The sequence below is a fragment of the Castor canadensis genome, chromosome 6 (genome assembly GCF_047511655.1).
Source record: "Castor canadensis chromosome 6, mCasCan1.hap1v2, whole genome shotgun sequence".
NCBI lineage: Eukaryota > Metazoa > Chordata > Mammalia > Rodentia > Castoridae > Castor > Castor canadensis.
The window spans coordinates 4372232-4391379 of record NC_133391.1 but is presented as its reverse complement, the minus strand read 5'-3'; the positions used below and the strand labels follow the sequence as shown (position 1 = coordinate 4391379).

Here is a 19148-nt window from a genome sequence, read left to right as displayed (position 1 = left end):
TAAGTTGGTGCCGCGCAGAGCTGTGTCTGTCTGCCTGTCTGCCTAAACTGCTAATTGTCTGTGTGGACACAGGAGCACGTCAGCTACTCTGGGTAGCTGAGTGATGCACCCCAGGCTGCTCTCCATATCCATGCGGATGGAAGTAACCTGGTGCAGATCCTGCGGTATCTCCTGACAGAGGCCAGCACAGATATTCTCCTGTCGTCTGTTAAAGTGTTGGCTGACTTCTCAGGCCTAACCTGTACGTCAGCATGCTTTAAGATTTACGACAGAAGCTGGATACAGTGCTTTGTGGCTGGAAGCCCAGCCACTCCAGAGGTAGCAGCAGCAGGACCTTGAGTTCAAGGCCAGCCCAAAACAAAGTACAAACAAAAGGGCTGGGAGAGGCTCAAGTGGTAGAGCGCTTGCCTAGCATGTGCAAGGCTCCAGTTCAATCCCTAACTCCACATTGGATAGCTAGACGGATAGACAGACAGACAGATTGATTGATTTTGGACATAAGTAGCTTAAGTATCATCCTGGTCATTTAATCCACAAATATAAGCAAAAGTCTCACTTCCCTCAGGTCAGTTTGCCACACAGATTATTCAGGCACATGAAAGAAAACCAGTGTAAGAAAAGTAACCATAAGAAAACTCCAAATTACACGAGTAGTGTATGCACGCACGCTGTCACTGTGTGTGCACATGAAGTACTCGGTTTCACTCAGACACTAGTGAGTGGGACCACCCCAGCTGTCACCTGTGTGCTGGCCTCAGGCTCTTGCTCTTGTCCACAGGAGGGGTTGGTTCCCGTCGTCATACACAAAGCTGCTGGAAGAAAATGAGAAGGAAATAGTGACGGTGCCTGCGCCAAGGTAGTGAATGTGGCCCAGTTCCCCAGCAATCACCTTGGTCCTAATGTCCCCAGGCAGTCAAAATTATGACCTAAGCCAGGGCGCTGGTGGCTCACGCCTGTCATCATAGCAACTTGGGAGGATCTCGATTCGAGGCCAGCCTGGGCAAATAGTTCTCAAGACCCCATCTCTAAAATAACCAGAACGCAATGAACTGGAGGAGTGGCTCAAGTGGTAGAGCACCTGCTTTGCAAGTGTGAAGCCCTGAGTTCAAATCCCAGTATTGCCATAAGGAAAACAATTATAAAGTAGGATACATGGTCACCCTGAGGCAAAAGCTCAGCCCTCGTGGAATAGAGACCGCTGGCTGCTCTAGTGACCACGGTGGTCCCGTGCCCCAGGCTTTGCTGCCCACCTGTTGTGATGACACTCGGCGCAGACCACCCTCTCTCACCCTCCTGCAGCCCCTGGGCGGCCCTCCTTCCCTCCCCAGTCCTCAGCCCATGCAGCCCCACTTTTATGTAACACGCAGCGCTCCACTTGGCTGGACGCGAGCAACCGAGGGCCGTTTGTTCATCTGCCGCCCCCGCCGCCCCTGCTCTGTCCTCTGTCGGCCTCTGTTCTGCCCCCGACTCAGACGTTGGTGCTCTTTGGGGTCTGTCTTCAGTCCTTGTCCTTGTGGGTGCTTTCTGGGCCGTCTTATCCACTCCTGTGGCTGCAGTGACACCAACAAGCCTCAGCTGGCACCTGTGGGCTGATAACCCCCAAACCTGTAATGCAGTCCAGACTGTGCCATAAGTGTCACTCAGAGACCATCCGAAGTGCTCCACATCTATTAGTGTGCACAGTTGAAACACGCCTTGAGATAGGACCCATCTCACTTTAAAAATGAGGAAACTGAAGACAGAAAGGTTTAAGAACTTGCTAGGACAGAGGTGAGACTGGACCCAGGTGTGGCTATTTATGTGTATGAGGTAGTTCTACTTGGCTGTCCCATGGGCCCTCAGAAGTGATATGTCCAATTCAACTCCTTCTTACCCTCAAAACCACCCCATGTTCAGGGCTCCCTGTCTCAGAAGCCCATTGGGCTGTCCAGGCACATCCTCAAATGCCACTCGTGGAGTCTCCCAAGTCCTCGTCCAGTGTCCCGTGACGCCATCTCTGATATTTATCCATAGCACAATAGCTAAGGTGTAAGAACTGAGTGTCGTTTTCAGGATGTTAAAATTCTGAGTCTTGTCAGGTGTAGTGGTACATGCCTGTAATCCCAGCACTGGAGGCTGAGATGGGAGGATCTCAAGTTCCAGGCTAGCCTGGGCTACACACCAAGATCCTGTCTCAGAGAAAGAAAATTCTGAGTCTTGAAAATTTTTAATCTGAAGTGCTCAATGCTTGCTCAGGACTTCACAGTACCCTTCCTTGTTTTATGGATGTACTTAGGTTCAATTGCTTATGAGCCAGCCCCTAATTAAACCCATTTTCCTCTCCTTTTGTCACATCTTTTAAATAATCGTTTTTTCTTTGGCAGAACTGGGGTTTGAACTCAGGGCCTCATGCTTACCAGGCAGGCGCTCTACCACTTGAGCCACTCCACCAGCCCTCTTTTTTTTTTTGTCTTGGATATTTTCAAGATGGGGTCTTGAGAACTATTTGCCCTGACTGGCTTTGAACCTCAAACCTCCTGATCTCTGCCTCCCGAGCAGCCAGAATTATAGGAATGAGCACTGGCGCCTGGCCCTCCATGTCCTTTTTTGACTTCTACGCTGTACTGTCACCATAGTCCTTTGTCATGGGGTGCTGGAGGTCCAGTGACAAACCTTATCTAATTCTCCGTAACTTTCGGCTTGGAGCCCCGCACCCATGAGGAGCGTGAGCACGGTGGACCTGACTGAGAAGAGCAGTGTGGTCATCCCCCCTCCCGACTACCTGGAGTGCCTGTCCACCGGGGCAGCCGGCAAAAGAGCAGACGCCAAAACCACCACCACCTTCAAAGCCTCGGCCCCGGCGTCCAGGCCAGAGGCCACGACTTCCGTGAGTGTCTGTCCACTCGAGGCCCCCTGGAGGGGGGGCCGGGCGTTTTCTCATCTGTCCTCCCAAACCTGTACCCTTCCTGCATCATTTTTACTGTATCTTGTTCCTGACACTTGACACCGGCTTACACAGTAGCTTCTGTCACCGCTGCATTCTGTAATGTCCTTCCTCTGCGTTTCTTCATTTCCTGTCATTTTCCGAAGAGGCCTGAGGTTCAAAGTGGCCACTTCACCTCTCTTCAGAGCTCGCTTTGTACAACCAATGTGCAGGGTCCTAACCCACCCTAAGGACAGCCAGACGTGGCTCCCAGTCACTGCAGGGGGACAAGCCAGGCTCTGGCTCCTTTGGCGTTTTTGTCCTAGTGATAGGAAGCAGATAGTGAAAATAAACCAGGATAAAAGCCGTGCTATGAGCTCAGACGAGGTGAGGACATAGTGGGATAGGGACAGCCAGGGTGCATGTGACAGGTGAGGCTTGCTGGGTGGGGCGCCCTGGGATTGGGACTGGGGCTTGCTGCTCACTCCCACTGAGACCTGGTGGAGGTGGGGGACGGGCCTTGGAGCAGGACGGCGGGATGTGGCCGAAGGAGCCCGGCCTCAGGACCTGTGTTGGGGGACCGAGGGGCAGTGCCAGCCATGCCCCTGTATCCTGAAGGAGGTGGGCTGCATGTGGCGGTGCTATAGCCACAGGCTTCTCCAAGGTGAAGGGACGTGTAACCTGAGACAGTGACAAGAGGGGGTCAGCCACCTGGGGAAGGAAGCTGGGTTTGAACTCAGAGCTCCGTGCTTGCTAGGCAGGCTCTCCACAGCTTGGACCACTGCCCAGCCCTTTTGCTTTTGCTTATTTTTCTGGTAGGGGCTTCCTTTTGCTCTGGGTCAGCCTGACTGCCATCTTCCTACCCCTGCTGCCCTCACAGCTGGAATTATAGGCCTGGGCCTCCAAGCTGGGCCTGTTCTTCAGATACGGTCTTGCTAACTTTTCTTTGCCCAGGCTGGCCTCAAATCATGAGCCTCCTATCTCTGCCTCCCAGGTAACTGGGATTACAGAAGTGAAGTACCTGGTTCTCTCCTGTGTTTCTGGGAAATTGGTCAGCGCCTGTGGTCGTGTTTGCTGTTTTGTTATCTCATTTCATCTGTGATCAACAGTCTTTTTTTTCTTAATTTTACTTTTTTTTGCAGTGCTGGGGATGGAAGCCAGGGCCTTGTGCATGCTAGGCAAGCCCTCTGCCACTGAGCCGCACCCAGGCAGCACCATTTACAAAGTGAAAACGCATTTTTAGCTTCGGTATTTTTACCATGTGCTTGGAGCTCAGTGGAGGGCGCTGACAGCTTCTCACTTCCTGGAAGAGTCGTAACCTACTCCTTATCTAGCAGTTGGTGCTTCACATGTGACCTGGCTTTAGCTTTAAACCTCTGTCCTCCGAATCAGCATCAGGAGAATTGCCTCCAACACGCCTGGCACCTTCTGAACCTTCTACCTGTCCCCAGGGCCCTAGCTTGGAGGGCAAAGCTGCCTGCAAGAGGTGTCCTGTGCTCTGTGGCCTCCTAGAAGTTGCTGCCCCCTTCTTGTCCTGGGGCTGCAGCAGTTCCTGTCTCAGGCAGAGCTGTTCCCCAAGCCCCCTGCCCACAGCACCTCTGTGGGCCCAGGTCCCCATTTCTGACTTGCAGCCGGAAGGTGCTCCGTGTCGCTTCTGGTTAGAATGCTGCAAAGCGCCGCAAGTCGACGGAAGTGCCTCTGCCAGGCTCACCTGTGATTTCCCCTGCCACCCACTCTGCCAACCGCAGCAGAGAGGCTGACAGCAGCTGTAGTCCTATAACAGCAGATGGTCATGACCAAGCCTACCTTTTCTGTAACGCCACCAAGGGACCTGTGAAGGCCTGGGTTGGGGGATTTCTGAGGCCAGGAGACACTCGCGTTAGCATTCATCCATTATGCGTCTGCTGACTTCCTGTGCGGGGCCCTGGGACAGGCCCAGGAATCGCACAGCGATGCAGAGACCGGGGAGGCTTCTTGGAGGACAGCGTCTGAGCCAGTGCTGAGGGCTGGGCGCCTGGGCCTGCCGGTGGCGGGGGCCAGGGCAGAACTGTAGTCTGACCAGCTGAGGGTTTGGGCCACACTGTCCCTTGGCTCTGTCTTCCTGGTGGGCTCCATAGGTGGCCAGGGGGCTGGGCAGTAGACCGGTGAGGGAGGCGGCAGTAGTGACCCCGACTTGTGCAGCCCACTTGAGACAAGCCACTGTTCTGTCATGACCCCGGGGCCACACCTGCTCTGCTCCAGTTTACAGATTTGGAGCCACTTCGTGATGCGTTAGTACTCTGCACTCTAGCAGGGCAACTCTGAAAGGAGGAAAACCTTTCTTTTCTGAAATCAAGTCACACATCTAAATAACAGAAGATGCAAGTGTTTGGGAGGCCTGCCTCGTAGCAGTTCCTCCGTTAAGGAGGAAGTTAACTCGGGCTTCCTGAAGCACTTGCCGCTGGAGAGGTGGGAACGTGGGCAGCACAAGAGCGTCTCTCACCGGGCACCTGTGCTGTGACTCCACTGCTGTGTGAAACGTGGAGAGAGGATGTTTTGTCCAAAACACTGCTGTGAAATAATGAAATGGAGAAATTGTCCCACCTTGAAGATAGAACTAAGGACAAGTACCCAGACGTCAATTTTAATACATCTTCACCTTTGACCTTACTGTCTATGAGACAGTTAAGTGTGTGCCGAGGTGAGATTCCCTTTAAAGTCCACGGGGCAGTCACAGCTCATTTCTGTAACGGGGCATAGTCTTAAGTTTGGTGAGGTCCTGTGTAAAAACTGAAACACGCAGGCTCTGTGTCCTTGGACGGAAGATGACAGCCATTTCCCTAGTCCTTCAGCAGGATGAGGCCGGGCGTCTGCATGCGGAGCCCGACAAGGCATCCAGCCTCCTCCCTGCCTTCCCCAGGCCCCCGTCTGCATAAGCTGCTGTGTTGCGTTCTGACCCGGAGGACGGGGAATACCAGGGAGTGAAAGTCACAAGAAAACAGCAGTTGCCTTGTGAAAGCCTAGGCCACAGGACAGGCTTGGGGGCCCCCACCCCTGAGCATACTGCTTGAGGACAGCCACTTTTCTCTCTCAAGCAAGCAGGAGGCAGTGACCCCAAGTCCAGGTGCCTCCCAGACACGGTGAGGTTACCCGCTGGGCTTACAATCCATGTCTGCCACCCCCAGAAAGAAGCGATGTTTGAAGTGGGTTTCAGATCCTCTGTGCACTAGACTGCTCCCGTGCCCCACGCAGAGACCCAGGCACCACTGTGGGGGATTAGAGGGTCACCCAGGCAGCAGCAGGGCACCGGCCCTGGTCCAAGCGGGCAGGATGGCTGTTCCCAGCAGCAGAAGGGACCTCGACCCTCTGTGTGTCGCAGAGCCGTGCTTTGTGCATGGAGCGGGTGTATTTGTGACTCAGGTGGAGGTGATGCAGGGTTGTCCTGCCCGCGCGGCGGCTGTGGACACGTGGAGAAGTTCAGATCCTATGAACAGTGGCCTCTACAAACCCGATCCGTCACGGCCGAGAAGCATGTGCCCTTGCTCAGGCTCAAAAGATGACAATCCTCCCCGCTGAGGCCACAAGGGGACCTGGCAGCCCTCGGGACGGGGACACAGTCCAGCTCAATGCTCAAATGGGCAAACTGTCCTTACTGAACTGAAATGGTCAAGGGAGCTGGTGACATGGGGACCTTGACAGCAGTGGTTGAGTATGGCTCACACATGGCCGCCATTGGCCACACGAGGAGGGTTTTCTTCCTACCCCTGGTGTTAGGCTCAGGCGTGAGCCCAGTACTGGAGTCGCCCTCCGCAGGGCAGGGTGTTCCTGAGCCCACCCACCTCCCAGAAGGTCCCGGAAGCTTCTTTCTCCCCAGTGCTCCCGGGGCATGGCTGCAGGGCCCCAGCATTCCCTGGGTCATCTGAGAGCCAGCCTGGAAGAAGGACTAAAGGGCTGGCTCCCACACACAAGCCGCCTCTCACAGCATGCCAGGCCCTTGTGCAAGTGCCACGCCTGGGCTTCCACCCTGGGCCTCCATTTAGAAGGGCGGGGACTCCCAGCCATTGGCTTTTCCCATCAGACCTCGGTGCCCGGATGTGAGAACGCAGGGTGGGTGAGCCCATCATAAGTGGAGCCGGAGACCAGTACAGCCACGGGCAGGAAGGGCTGTCTTGTCCCGCAGAGGGGACATCCAGGGAGGCTGATCAGCCCCATCTCGTCACCCCGTGTGCCTTCTGTGTCTCCCGCTCAGCAGTCTCGCAGGGCCGGGCCTCCTGTGTGCAGCATGAACAGTGCGGGGGGGTTCCCAGCTGATGGACCCCTTGTCATCTGGAAAAGAGGTCCCCTCAAGGCCATGGCTCTGTGCTGTGTAGGCAGTTGGGATGTCTGCACTGGGGGAGGGTCACAGGTATGTCCTGTGTCCGTCGTCTGCCCCTTGGTTATTTCCCTGCCCTGGACATGACACAGTGGCCTGCCCAGCCCCAGAAGCACCTGGGCTCAGCCCAGCCATCCTGTCTTGTTCTTTGAGCTTGGGTCCAGCAACGCTGGCTTGCAGGAAGGGAAGGGTGTGCAGCAGGCCCTGTGTGCCGTGGCATGGAGCCCCCACCGCAGGGGCCTGGCAGGCTTGGGGACAGCGGTCAGCCAACCACGCAGTGGGAGCTATGTGGTTGAGACACAGCAGGGTGCTTGGGGGACAGTGAGGAGACTGTGGGGTCGCCATGAAGGGCAAAGCCGTTGCATCCAGTGGTGTGGAAGCGCTGGCCGTGGAGTCGAGGGAAATGCCCGTCCTGATAAACCCATCAGAAGGAAGCTGGAGAACCTACGTGGCCGGAGGTGGAGGGGCTGCGTTTCCCCTCAGGACTGTGGGGCTGACGGGGCTCTAGACCAGGGAACGCCGTGTCCAAAACCCATTAAGTCCGACCGCAAGTCAGGGGCCTGCCTGGGCTTGCTTTTAAAGTAAACATTTTATTAATGCCACATACAGGAAAGTACACTAAGGGTCTTTTGGGTTTTTTTGAGATGGGATCTTGCTACGTAGGCCAGGCTGGCCTCGAACTTGAAATCCTCCTGCCTCAGTGCACCACCATGCCCAGCCTGCAAGATGTTTTCATGAAGTGACTGTACGGTCAGCAGCAGGCCAAGAAACTGGCCATTCCCAGCCCGGGACACCATTACCCACCCCTCCCTCCAGCACCAGAATTGTCCCCGTCTGGATGGGAGTCAAGTGGCGTTCTTTTGAGTGGACATTTGGGTGTTTTCAGTTTGGGCCATTGGAGGACAGGGCTGTCCAGAGCACTCTGGTGTCCAGGTGGCTGTGTTCCTACCTGGAGTGGGGTTTTGGGGCCCAGGGTTTGCGCCGCACTTGGAGGGCCTCAGGCTGTCTGTCGTAGGTTACTGCTCGCCTCCCTCCCACAGCACGTGTGGCCTCGTGCCACCTACTGTCAAGGATTTGCTGAGATTCTTTCTCTCAGGCTGGGTGGGCTGAGTGCCCCACGCCCCCGTTCGTGAGTTCTTCCCTGATGGCTGGACAGTTTGGCCCCAAGAGGGGACAGAAGGAGGTGGTTTCCAGTGTGAAGAGGCAGCAGCGGAGGGCAGGGTGAGCAGTGCTGGGTGTGGCTCAAGGTGACCTTGGGCGGGCGAGGCCGCCCTTCCCAGGAGACTTCTTCCAGGGCTGGGGCTTTCACTGCTCCTGGCAACCCAGTCATGCCAGCATCTGAGCCCGCAATCGCTGGGCCTCCTGGTGTTTTTTAAAAACAAATCCTAACTGGGCGCAGTGGCTCACATCTGTAATCCCAGCTACTTGGGAGGTGGAGATCGGAGGATTGAGGTTTGAGCAATCTAACCCAGGTAAAAAAGTTAGCAAGACCCCACCTCAACCACCAGACCAGGTGTGGTGGTACACGCCTGCGAGCTCAGCTACCTGGGAGGCAGGGATGGGAGGGTCTGATGTAAGGCCAGATCAGGACAAAAACAAGGGACCCTGCTGAAAATACCTAAAGCTAAAAGGGCAGGGGGAGTGGCTCAAACGGTAGAGCACCCGCCTAGCAAATGTGAGGCCCTGGGTTCACACCTCAGTGGTGTTTTAAAAAGGTAACAACAATCACGATGAGTTAGCTCTTACCACGCAACGTGGAAGTCAGAGCAGGTGGTGTCTCTTGCAGCTTGCTGAGGCGGCGAGGCCCCATGGGGAGGAATCACTTTCGTAGCCCCCCCCCAGTCCTACGGGGACAGGGTGAGCCGGCCAGTGGCTTTGCGCCTCACGCCACCAGCCCTCGGCTCCTCCAGGGAGGACAGATCTCAGGTCCATCTTTGGCTGTGAGTCTGTATGTCCAGGTTCCTGCAGATGTCCACCAGGGGTCCTGGTGTTCACCTTCGCCCCCAGGGCTGGCCCCGGCAAGTCAGGCACTTGTCTAGGGGCAGAGCTTTCTAGGGACTTGGGGGCAGCCTGGTTCCCTTGGGTCACATGGTGTTCTCCTGCCCTCTGCTGGCGGTGCTGAGTGACTGCGTGTGGGTAGTAGTGGTGGTGCAGACAGCCACCTGTGACCTGTGGAAACCCCCTCCCCGGGTCTGGGAGGTGGCCCCGAGTGCCGTGGGTGTACGTGTGCGGTTGCACCTTCTCCAGCCGTTGCGTCAGCCCCCAAAGCAACAGGTTTTGCTGTTTTCTTTTTATTATTCATATGTGCATACAAAGGCTTGGGTCATTTCTTCCTCCTCCCCCCCCCATCACTTGCTGTTTTCTTGTCGCTCAGCGCTGCAGCTTTCAAACAGCAAAACAGTCATCATGGCTCCCAGCACAAGAGCCGCGGTTTCCCCCCGAGTCTGCCACACTCTGTTCTCTGCTGTGGCTGGTCCCTGTGGCCGTGGCTCAATGTTTAATTCACTAAGATCTGAGTTCCTGAGTTTGGGAGACAGGCTGACCTGCAGGCACCGTGGCCGCGCCACACTGGGGTGGTTTTCTCTTGTCCCGTTGAGTGAGTTTAGAGAAACACCTCTGCACCTCACATAGTCGGCCACAGACTGCCTCTGCTGTCTTTACCTCCAGGTCTTACTAAAAACGTCTCAATTTTGGGGCCACTTGTAGTCACAGCGACTCAGGAGGCGGAGACAGGAGGACGTCCATCAGAGACCAGCCTCACAAAGTTAGCCTGAGGCCCTATCTGAAAAACAAACTAAAAGCAAAGGTGCTGGGGTGGCAGAGCACCTGCCCAGCAAGCAGAGGCCCAGGGTTCCGTCCCCAGTAGAGAACCATGTCATGAGCCTTCCATAAACGTCCCCTTTGTCTCTCCCACAGAGTGATGCAGATGGGAACGGCAAGCCACCTTTCCTCAGGTATGTGTCCTTGTCCTCTCCGCAGGGCCCAGCCTGCGAAGGCTGTGTCTGCAGAACCACGCACGCCGTGGCCACTGTGCCATCACAGAATGTGCTTTACACATTCTGGGGAATGGACCTGGAGAGCTGGGGACAGCAAGGAGAGAATGACCCCATGGTCATGCTCCCTTGGAGGGAGGTCGCCATGGGGACCTGTGGGGGAAGGCGGGCTGTGGGATGTCACCCGTCGGGAGCAGCATCTCTGGATGGAGCTCTTTCCTTCCCTACAGTGGAGAAAACCCCTTTGCTACTGTGAAACTCCGGCCAACGGTGACAAATGACCGGTCGGCGCCAATCATCCGGTGAGGCCAAGGACCCTGGCTGTCCGTGTGTGGAGCCCTCGCCTGCAGTGACCACCATCATCCCCTACTCCACAGATCAGTGGAGCACAGCTGGGCTGACACGTTTCTGTCTTTAGAATAGCTTAGTGACCAGTTCAGTCATTTCAGATATTTGCCTCCTACTGTTCTACCCCAAAAACAGTAAATTTGGTTCTCCCCACTGTATCGTCTATGTCTTTTTAAATAGCAGCCAGCCTAAGGGACACCTGTGCTTCCGTGACTGCTCTCTGCACCTGGCTGCAAACAAGATCAGACAAAACACATCTTAACTAGTGCGATGAGCTTAGCTCGAGAAACACTGTACAAGTTTGCATCTTGGCCTGCAAATCATTTAAATCAATATGAATTACAAAAAGCCTAATATTAAATTAGTAAGTCTTAGCTTAGAAATTTTAAACTTCATTAAACGTGGAGCTCCCAAGATAGAGGTTCCATCCTTGCTGGGTTAGAGCTGCAGACTGCTGCCACTGCGCCTGCCCTCACGACAGCTGTTCTTAGCACTTGTGACATTGCCACATTACCAGCTACATGTGCCTTGGCCCATCCAGGTCCTCCATCCCCGCTGTGTCTTGGCACGCGGGAGACACGTGGAGCTGAGGGCTCCGTGTGCTGCCCTTCCTAAGCTAGGTGAGCAGCGACCAGAGGAGCAAGCGTGTCCCAGCCTGGCACCTCACGCATGCAGAGCGGGGCTGGATGGACCCACTCTGGAGGGGCAGGCCCCTCACCGTGTCACGGCCCATCCCTTGTCTAAGCTGGAAATGGGGCAGGGCCCAGGGCGGCGCTCCAGTGTCAGTGACCTTGGCTCCTTCAGACTCGCGGGAGCACACGCAGGTGCCCGTGAGGGACACTGCCAGGCCTCTGCCAACAGCCTCAAGAGCCGTGAGGCGGGGGTCCTGCCGCACTGTCGGGGAAGGAGCCCCAGCCGGGAAAGAGCACAGGCATGTTTCGCGTTAGCTCGGTGGCCATTCCAGAAAAGCAAGGGCAGGTCCCTTAGTTCAGGAAAGCCGGGAGGCAGGCACCCTGGCCTCCAGCTCCTGCGCTTGTCTGGCGCTGTCACCTGGGTGCAGGAACAGGCCAGGGAGCTAAGGCCTCGGGTGCCCAGCCAGAGCCACACGCTCTGCCACGTCCAGGTGTCCTGCTGGATGTCCACGACGAACTGCAACCCTGCTCTGGAGCCGGCCGAGGACCACGGGACAAGATGGGACCCAGCACAGAACAACGGTATGAATCTCATTTATTTAAAACTGTATTTGTCGCCGTTCTCAAATTGAAGACTGCAAAAAACAGAAGCAGCACTCGCTCTCGAGTGGCCACTGAGCCCGGGCGCACAGCGCTGCCCCTCTGCGACCCACGCTCGCTCGCACACGAAACTCCCCCACCTGGCTTTCAGAACAGTCCAGAACGGAATCGAAACGAGTGTGCCATTCCCACTGGGAGGCGTGGCCGCTAGGTGAAGGTGGCTCCGCAGTTGGGGCACCTTCGCTCCCGCAGGGCGAAGCAGCAGATGAACCCGAAGGGGAACAGGACGATGGCCAGGAAGATACCCAGGAAGGTGAAGGAGTCCTCCAGAACCCCGACCCTGCGGGGAGAGAGGCAGCATTAGCTCCGAGGGCCACCAGCCTGCGCTGGCGACACTGACGTCCCACTGCCACACCCTCTGCCTCAAGAGGAAGGAGGGACCTGAGCCAACGCTGGCTCCTAGAAAACTTCCTGCATCCGTTAAGACGAGACCCCCAGACCAAATCTACCCCGGGTGTCTTTCAGGGCTGGACAGCTAGCTTGCCTTCTCCGTCCCTACGGGAAAACGTCACACGTGCCCAGGCAGGGTTGGGGGTTGGGGGTTGGGGGTTGGGGTTTGGTGTCTGGAAGGCCTTGCATTCAGAAAGTCAAGCCTGCCTCCCACGTGCAGAGTACACTGTGAATGTCACCCAGAATCTGCCACACGCACAGGTGCACAGACCACAGGTCACCAGCAGATTCAAGGATCTTTTCCTTTTTCTAAGACAAGGTCTTGCTATCCCCAGGCCAGCCTTGGACTTCTTTTGATCCTTCTGCATCAATTCTGAGTGCTGGGATGACACGAATGTACCACCACACCTGGTATATGGGTCTTTTCAGAGCCCCAAAGACTCAAGAGCTAGACACTAGCGGCTCACACCTGTGATCCTCGCTACTTGGGAGGCAGAGATCTGGAGGATCACAGTTTGAGGCCAGTTGAGGCAAATAGTTCTCAGATCCCATCTCCAAAATAACCAGAGCAACAAGGACTGGAGATGTGGCTCAAGTGGTGGAGTGCTTACTTTGTAAGTGTGAACTCCTGGGTTCAAATCCCAGTCCCACCAAAAAAAAAAAAAAAAAAAAAAAAAGCCTGGTGCCCTGCTCTTTAGGCTCCTTCTGGAAAGTCCTAGACACAGAGCTGGCTGAAGCTAAAATGAGACTCAAATGAGCTCCTCCCCAGGACTCAGGCGGCTGCTTGGACAGGGACAGGGCCCTGGAGAGGACAGACTGCTGGGGCAGAAAAGGGAACAAGTCAGGGCAAGACAGAAGGACACGAGGTGGGGGCTGTTCAGTCACTCTGGGCTCTGGTGACAGCTGAGCTGGCTGAAGGGAGAGGAGGGTGAGGAGGGGCTTCCCCTGGTCTAAAACGCTGCTAAGACATTTAGGCACAGTGGTGGAACCCTGCTCCTCCTGCCCACCAGGTGGAGAGGGGAGGACAGTCCCGGCCTGAACACAAGCTCAAACAGTGCAGGTGACAGCATCACAGACGGCCTGCTCCCAGGCTGTGCACAAATAAAAGCTGGGTGTCTCAGAGTCTCCGTGTAACTGCTTGAATGCTCACCTCCCACCTGCCTCCACCTAGGACAGACAGACAGGTGGACGGTGAACCCCGCTGTACTTCCACCAGCCTGTCCCCCATGAGCTCTGTGGGGGAAAGGGACCCCTGCTCCAAAGTGAATCAGGAGTTTTCTTGTATGAATCTTGCAAAAGTGTCCCCTCCTAAGTACAAGGTCATGAGGTCACCACATTTCCTTGGCCTCCTCGAGGCCACCTCCACCCAGCCAGACTGCATACAGCATCCCAGCCCAGCCTTGGGGGCTTCTCTAACCCGGGGTCAGGGGTCAGGCTGGCAGAAGGCCCAGCTATCCCCAGGCACAGATGGACAGGATCAGGCCTGGGCTGCAGGGAGCCAGGTGCACCCCGTTCTGTTTCTTCCCAGCAGCTGAAATTCCCAGAAACACTGGCCTGCACCATCCAGGTCAAACCCTCCTGAGGAGAGAATGCAGAGGCCCGGATGCCTGGCTCAGTGGCTCTGCTCCCGAGGAGGTGCTGCCAGGCCCGGTGGGCCTTGGTGTCCAGCCAGGTGGGATGGGCTCCCCCATGCTACCCAGCGTTTTGTCGTCTCAGGTGTCACAAACACAGGTTGCTACTGTCCTCTGGTGTGAAGCGCTCAAAGGCAGCAGCCCCCACCTGCCTCCCCCTACTTCTCCATCCAGGCTCCCTGTCACAGCTGCTTGAGCTGATAGTACCTTCACAGCCCACGCCTCAGGTGTTCAGCCCTGCAACTGCATGGAGAACTCAAAAAGAATAAGCCAGGCATAGAGGTGCACACCTGTAATCCCAGCACCTGGGAGAGTGAGGCAGGAGGGTTCCGAGTCCCAGGCCAGCCTGGGCACAGTGAGGCACTGTCTCAGCCAAGGCACCAGGACAACTCAAGCCCTCAGCCTTCAAACCCAGGAGGCTCCCAGCCCAGAGCTCCCACTTCCTCCTGCCAGAGCTGAGCTGGGAGCTGGTGCCACCCCTGCCAACCCTCGGTCACAAGTGCTGGGCTAGATGCCACAGGACAGCATGGCCTCCCTGGGCTGCCTCCCCACTGCACTCATGGCCACGGCCGCTCCCCTCAGTCACACCCATGTGGGACCCGGGTCACCCCCCCCACCCCAGGCTCAGCAATGACAATGACAATCTGTGATCCTCATCCCGTCCTGTGAGAACTTGAGCCCACGGGCTGCCCATGGGATGGGGAGACCTTTGACTTCAGAAAGCGCTGGCTCTGAGCCAGGGGACACACCTGCACCCCGAGACTCCACCCCCTCACCCCCAACTCCAGCAGAGCTCTGCTGCAGACTCACCCTGGCACCACGTGCCTGAGCTTGTGTGTGGCTCTTTAGTCTCTCTCACTGACCGTCTCGGGGACACTCAAGCCACAAGTCACATTTTTAAAAGCCACCATCTGATTTGAGATCCACGGTGTGGTCTCTAGGCCAATCTCAACCCAGCAGGGGGGATGTCCCCTGGGGACAAAAGCCCAACTCAGGACAAGCCTCAACTCTTATCATCTGGCTCAGACTCCAAACCCCGCCTTCCAGCAGTGCGGGCGGCCCTGCCCCCATCCTTGCGACAGGTCCCTGCAGGGAGGGTCAGGGAGGATCACTGAAGCTGGAGAATTGGGGAACTGACTAATTCTGAGATGTGTCTAAGCCCTGCTGTGAATCTCACAGAGCAAGTGGCCACTGGATCCTGCTGACATCTGCCACAGATGGACCCTGGGAGGGGTCACCAGGGACAGAAGTGGGCAGAGGAGGTGGGACAGGCAGATCCTAAGCTGCCTGAGGGCAGGCAGTCCCCTGTTCCAAGGCCAAGTAACCGCCAGAAAGGATTTTCCGTGTCCTTAGCCTCCCACTCCACGGGCACGACGATGGCCCAGCCCCACACCTGAGGCCACCATCTTAAGAGAAGCCCAGATGGCTCTGCAGTCATGGCCCCAGTGGGAGAGGACCCCGCCCCACAGGCCTCAGCTCAGGAGCGGGGTCCAGGAGGCCTCAAGGCTCAGTGGAGCCCCCCTCCTGGGAGAAAGAGGACCTTCTCCCTCCCCTCAACCCGGCTGTACCCCAAAACTAGGGCTAGGGCAGGGTGACATGTCACTCAGGGTGTCCATGCCAAAAAGCCCCCCACGGGGCAAGGGGAGCTGCCTGGATAGTGACAGTCCAGTAGGACCTCCCAAAGCAGGGCAGAGCCAGGCCAGGGGACTCCCACAGCTCAGCAGGTCTCACCCCAGTCCCTGGGGCCAACACTGCCTTGCTGAGCCAAAGTCTGAGTCCCCCACCCCAGCCCAGGGACAGCCATTCCCTCAACGCAGTAGCGGGAGCAACCCAAAGCTCTGTGGCATCTCATGGTCCCCTCATTCTCCCCACTTCCTCCAGGGACTCCCAGGGCACTGGGTGGCCTCTGCACTGGCTGAGGGCCGAGCGTGGGGCACGTGACCAGGACAAGAGATTTTTCTCTTGCCTTCCAAGACCAGCCCCTCGGATTTCCTCCTGCCTCTCTGGTCACCCGGAACTAAATGTCCATCCAATGCAAGGACCCAGCAGGACACTGGTGCAGCCAGGCCCTCCACGGCTTATGCCCACTGCACCTGTGACCCGTGACCTGGGCTGTTGGCCAGCAGTGTAGGGTGGCCCTGCCAGGCCGCAGACACCCTGCACCTAGGGACAGCCCCCCCCCCCCCCCCCCCCGCCAAGGCTGTCAGGCCCAGCACCAGTGCAGACACACCAGGGGGTCCGAGGCTGGGGGGTGGGGCATGAGCCTCACCCAGCCACAGAGGTGAAAACCAGCTAAAAAGGGAAGATGGAGCCAGGCAGCTCAGCAGAGGCTCGGGCAGGATGGCAGACTGGCTCAGAGGGAATCACAGACGTGTGACTCGGGCAGATCCCTGCCAAGCCACCAGGGAGGGAAGGGACACGGCCTGGCAGGCTAGAGCTGGAAAGGGAGAAAGTGTGGTCACGTGAGAAGCTGATGCTACACGGGGCAGGTCTCTACTGTCACGAGGGGCAGCAAGGCACACATGTCCCCCACCCCAAAACCTGAGGGCGGTGCACCGCCCTTCCTGTGGCTGCCCCTCTCCTTCCCCTGCCTGGGCACAGGATGCCCCACACCCAGCATCACCCAAAGTTACTGCTGCGGCAATGGTGGGGGTGGCCTTGGAGCCGGGGCCAGCAGCAGAGGGTCTGGAGAGGAGAGAGGGACGCCAGGTATGAGGGTCCCGGTGAGAAGGGCCTTCACTGCCTGACATCCGGCCCCCCAGCCCAGACACTGGTCCCTGCTTTAAGAGCTGAGCACCCCAAAACTTGTCCTCAAAGGCCCCAGCCTCCTCTATGCTGGCCATCACTGCCCAGTGTCACAGGAGAAGCCACCAGTTCCTAAATGAAGGCAGCACCCCACAAGAACCCAGAGGGCAGAGGGTGCGGCTTGATGTTTTCTAGACTTTGGGCGACAGGGGAGCCCTACTGGCAGAAGCCACAAACCTCGGAAATGACACAAGGGGCCTCTTAGAGAAAGGGAAGGGTCAGGGAAAGTGTTCCCTCCTCCCCTCCCCCCTGCCAGCAGGCCAGCCAGTGGCGGCTCAGCCCTGGGATGTCACTTGTCCACCACAGCTCCTGGCCTCCTCTGCCTCTGGCCACACCACTGAGCTACAGGCTCCCCGCCTCTGAGCTTAGGGTCACGGACCTCTCCCCGGGTACCCCATCCCTGATGGGAAAAGAGAACCCAGTTGTAGCCAGCAGGGCTGACAACACTGACAGTCACGGAAGCCCAGCCAAACCCCTCCAGGCACGGCCTCCGTCCTCTGTTCAGCTGGACACCCCTCCTTAAACTGGGGATATCACTCGAAGACCCCTCCCCTGGAGTGCTCCAGCCGGGCTGAGCTGGGACAGAGAGCCCTGGGCATGGCAGGCCTCCAAGCCCACAGGATTTGGCTAAACGCCAGCAGCCTCCCAACTCCCACCTCATCATGCACTCTTCCAGAAGGACTCCCAGTGGCTCTGCAAAGGGCACCCCATCTTGTCCCCCTGGCTCATCGGGGTGAGCCACCCCCAGGCCATGCCTCCTCTTCACCCAGACCCAGCACCTCCTTCAAAGAACCAAGCACACAATAAACTCGCACTGTGTGCCTTGGACCAAACAGCCACCGGGAGGGGGGGGTACCAATTCCTGCCCCAAAGGCCAAAGCATTAGTGGGACCACGATCGCTCGCAAGGTCAGACACCCCAGCCTGGGTGTGCACTGGGGTTCCTGGGTGGGGGAAGGGCCCACACTCCCCTTTACCGGACACATAGGTTAGCTGAGAGGGACAGCAGCTGTTCCCAGGGCTGTGAAATCCCATGGCCCGGCGGGGACGGGGACAGGGACACACACACCTCTGAAATGAAGTCCAAACCCAGCTTTCCTAACTCATGACCACACTTGACCTCCTGCGTGAGTCCCGAGTCCGCTGCCCCAGAACCTCCAAACCCCGTCCTCCCGAGCTCCTGTCCCCGCTTTGGGGCTATGGAAAAAACGCTCCTGCCGGGAACAAAGAACCAGGGTCTCCTGGGCCAGCTAGTGGCCAGCAGTGAAGTCGGGCTCAGGATTCCTGACCCTCACAGCTGCCGCTCCCAGGGCCACTCGACCCCGCTCTTCAGACACACCGGCCACCCAGGTCAAGTATGGGCGCTCCTGAAAAGAACGAAAACTTGCAAAAACCGAGGGGGGTGGGAGAAGGGCCTGGATTCGCGGGTCCCCGAGTTCACATTTCTGCACCCCACTCCCTGGGGGCTGCCAGAGCCCCCAGTGCACACAGCGCCCTAGGAACGGGGAGCCCAGTGTCCCCCAAGTTATTCAGAGCTGGGGCGAGCGGACCCGGCTGCTCCCTGTCGCTGTCCCTGTCCCCGGCGGGACCCCGCCCCTCCCCCCGGGACTCACCTGCACACCGGGCAGCCTCCGACGACCACGATGGAGTTGGCGGGGTACCGGGTGACCGTCCGGCTGTGGATGTTGTAGACCCTGGGGTGCGGGGTGGGGATCCCTGTGGGGCGAGGGGGAATGGGGCGACACTGTCACTACGGCCGCCCTGCCCTCCCCCCCGCCCTCCGGTGCCAAGTGCGCCCGCGACACAAAGTTCACCGCAACCGGGCCGGGCCTGGCCGGGAAGGGCGCGCCGCAGGCCCGGGCCGAGCGGGTGCCCGCGGCGCGGGGCCGGGAAGCCGCCCCCCGCCCCCCGCGCCCGGTTCCGCCCCGGCCCCGCCAGCCCAGGCCCACCTGTGACGAGGTAGGGGTAGGGCGGCGGCGGCGGCGGGGGCGCGGTGGGGATGGCGCCGTAGCCGTGCGGGCCGCACGCGTAGTCGCCCTGGCCGGCCTCCAGGTTGTAGGCGGGCGGCCGCTCCTGCAGCAGGGGCTTGTGGTCCATGGCGGCCCCGGCCCGCGCCCGGCCCGGCTCGGCTCCTCGGCCCGGCGGGGGACGGCGGCGGGGTCGGCGGCGGCCGGGCGGCTCGGCCCAGTGAGGCGCGCGCCGGGCGGGGCGGGCGCGCCGCGGCTTCCCCGCCCTCCCTCCCTCCGGTCACAACACCCGGGTCACGTGGGGCGGCGCGGGGGCGGGGCGCGGGGGCGGGGCCAAATGAGCGTCTTAAAGAGGCCGCGGCTCCTCCGCGCTCCGCCCCGCCCCTCTCGGCGGCTCTTGGACCACGTGGCGCTCAGAGGCGCGGGCAAAGCGGTGCTGCGCGCTAGTCCTACACGCTGCATAGGCTCGT

The 19148-nt window shown here is 58.3% G+C and overlaps 2 protein-coding genes and 1 non-coding gene across 5 annotated transcripts in view; 1 reads left to right on the top strand and 2 right to left on the bottom strand.

The window, feature by feature from the left end:
* Nucleotides 1-10747, top strand: part of Baiap2l1 (BAR/IMD domain containing adaptor protein 2 like 1) — a 67712-nt gene extending 56965 nt beyond the window's left edge. For 2 of the 3 annotated variants that reach the window (XM_074075527.1, XM_074075528.1), the window contains 4 exons: nt 779-856; nt 2686-2866; nt 10170-10207; nt 10477-10747. In XM_074075527.1, coding sequence (XP_073931628.1) covers nt 779-856; nt 2686-2866; nt 10170-10207; nt 10477-10552 — 373 coding nt within the window. In that variant the 3' untranslated portion in view covers nt 10553-10747. The remainder of the gene's footprint in view (nt 1-778; nt 857-2685; nt 2867-10169; nt 10208-10476) is intronic. The other variant, XM_074075529.1, reaches the window with a different exon arrangement.
* Trnat-ggu (transfer RNA threonine (anticodon GGU)) lies at nt 2358-2430 on the bottom strand. The gene has a single exon. It is a non-coding gene; the product is annotated as a tRNA-Thr (tRNA).
* A 1057-nt stretch (nt 10748-11804) lies between the features above and the next one.
* Nucleotides 11805-18869, bottom strand: Bri3 (brain protein I3). Its single transcript, XM_020173864.2, has 3 exons — nt 18661-18869; nt 18325-18427; nt 11805-12166 (listed from the first exon to the last, which is right to left on the bottom strand). The coding sequence occupies exons 1-3, from the start codon at nt 18806-18808 to the stop codon at nt 12034-12036; spliced, it is 384 nt and encodes a 127-aa protein (XP_020029453.2). The 5' UTR covers nt 18809-18869; the 3' UTR covers nt 11805-12033.
* Nucleotides 18870-19148: the final 279 nt, after the last annotated feature.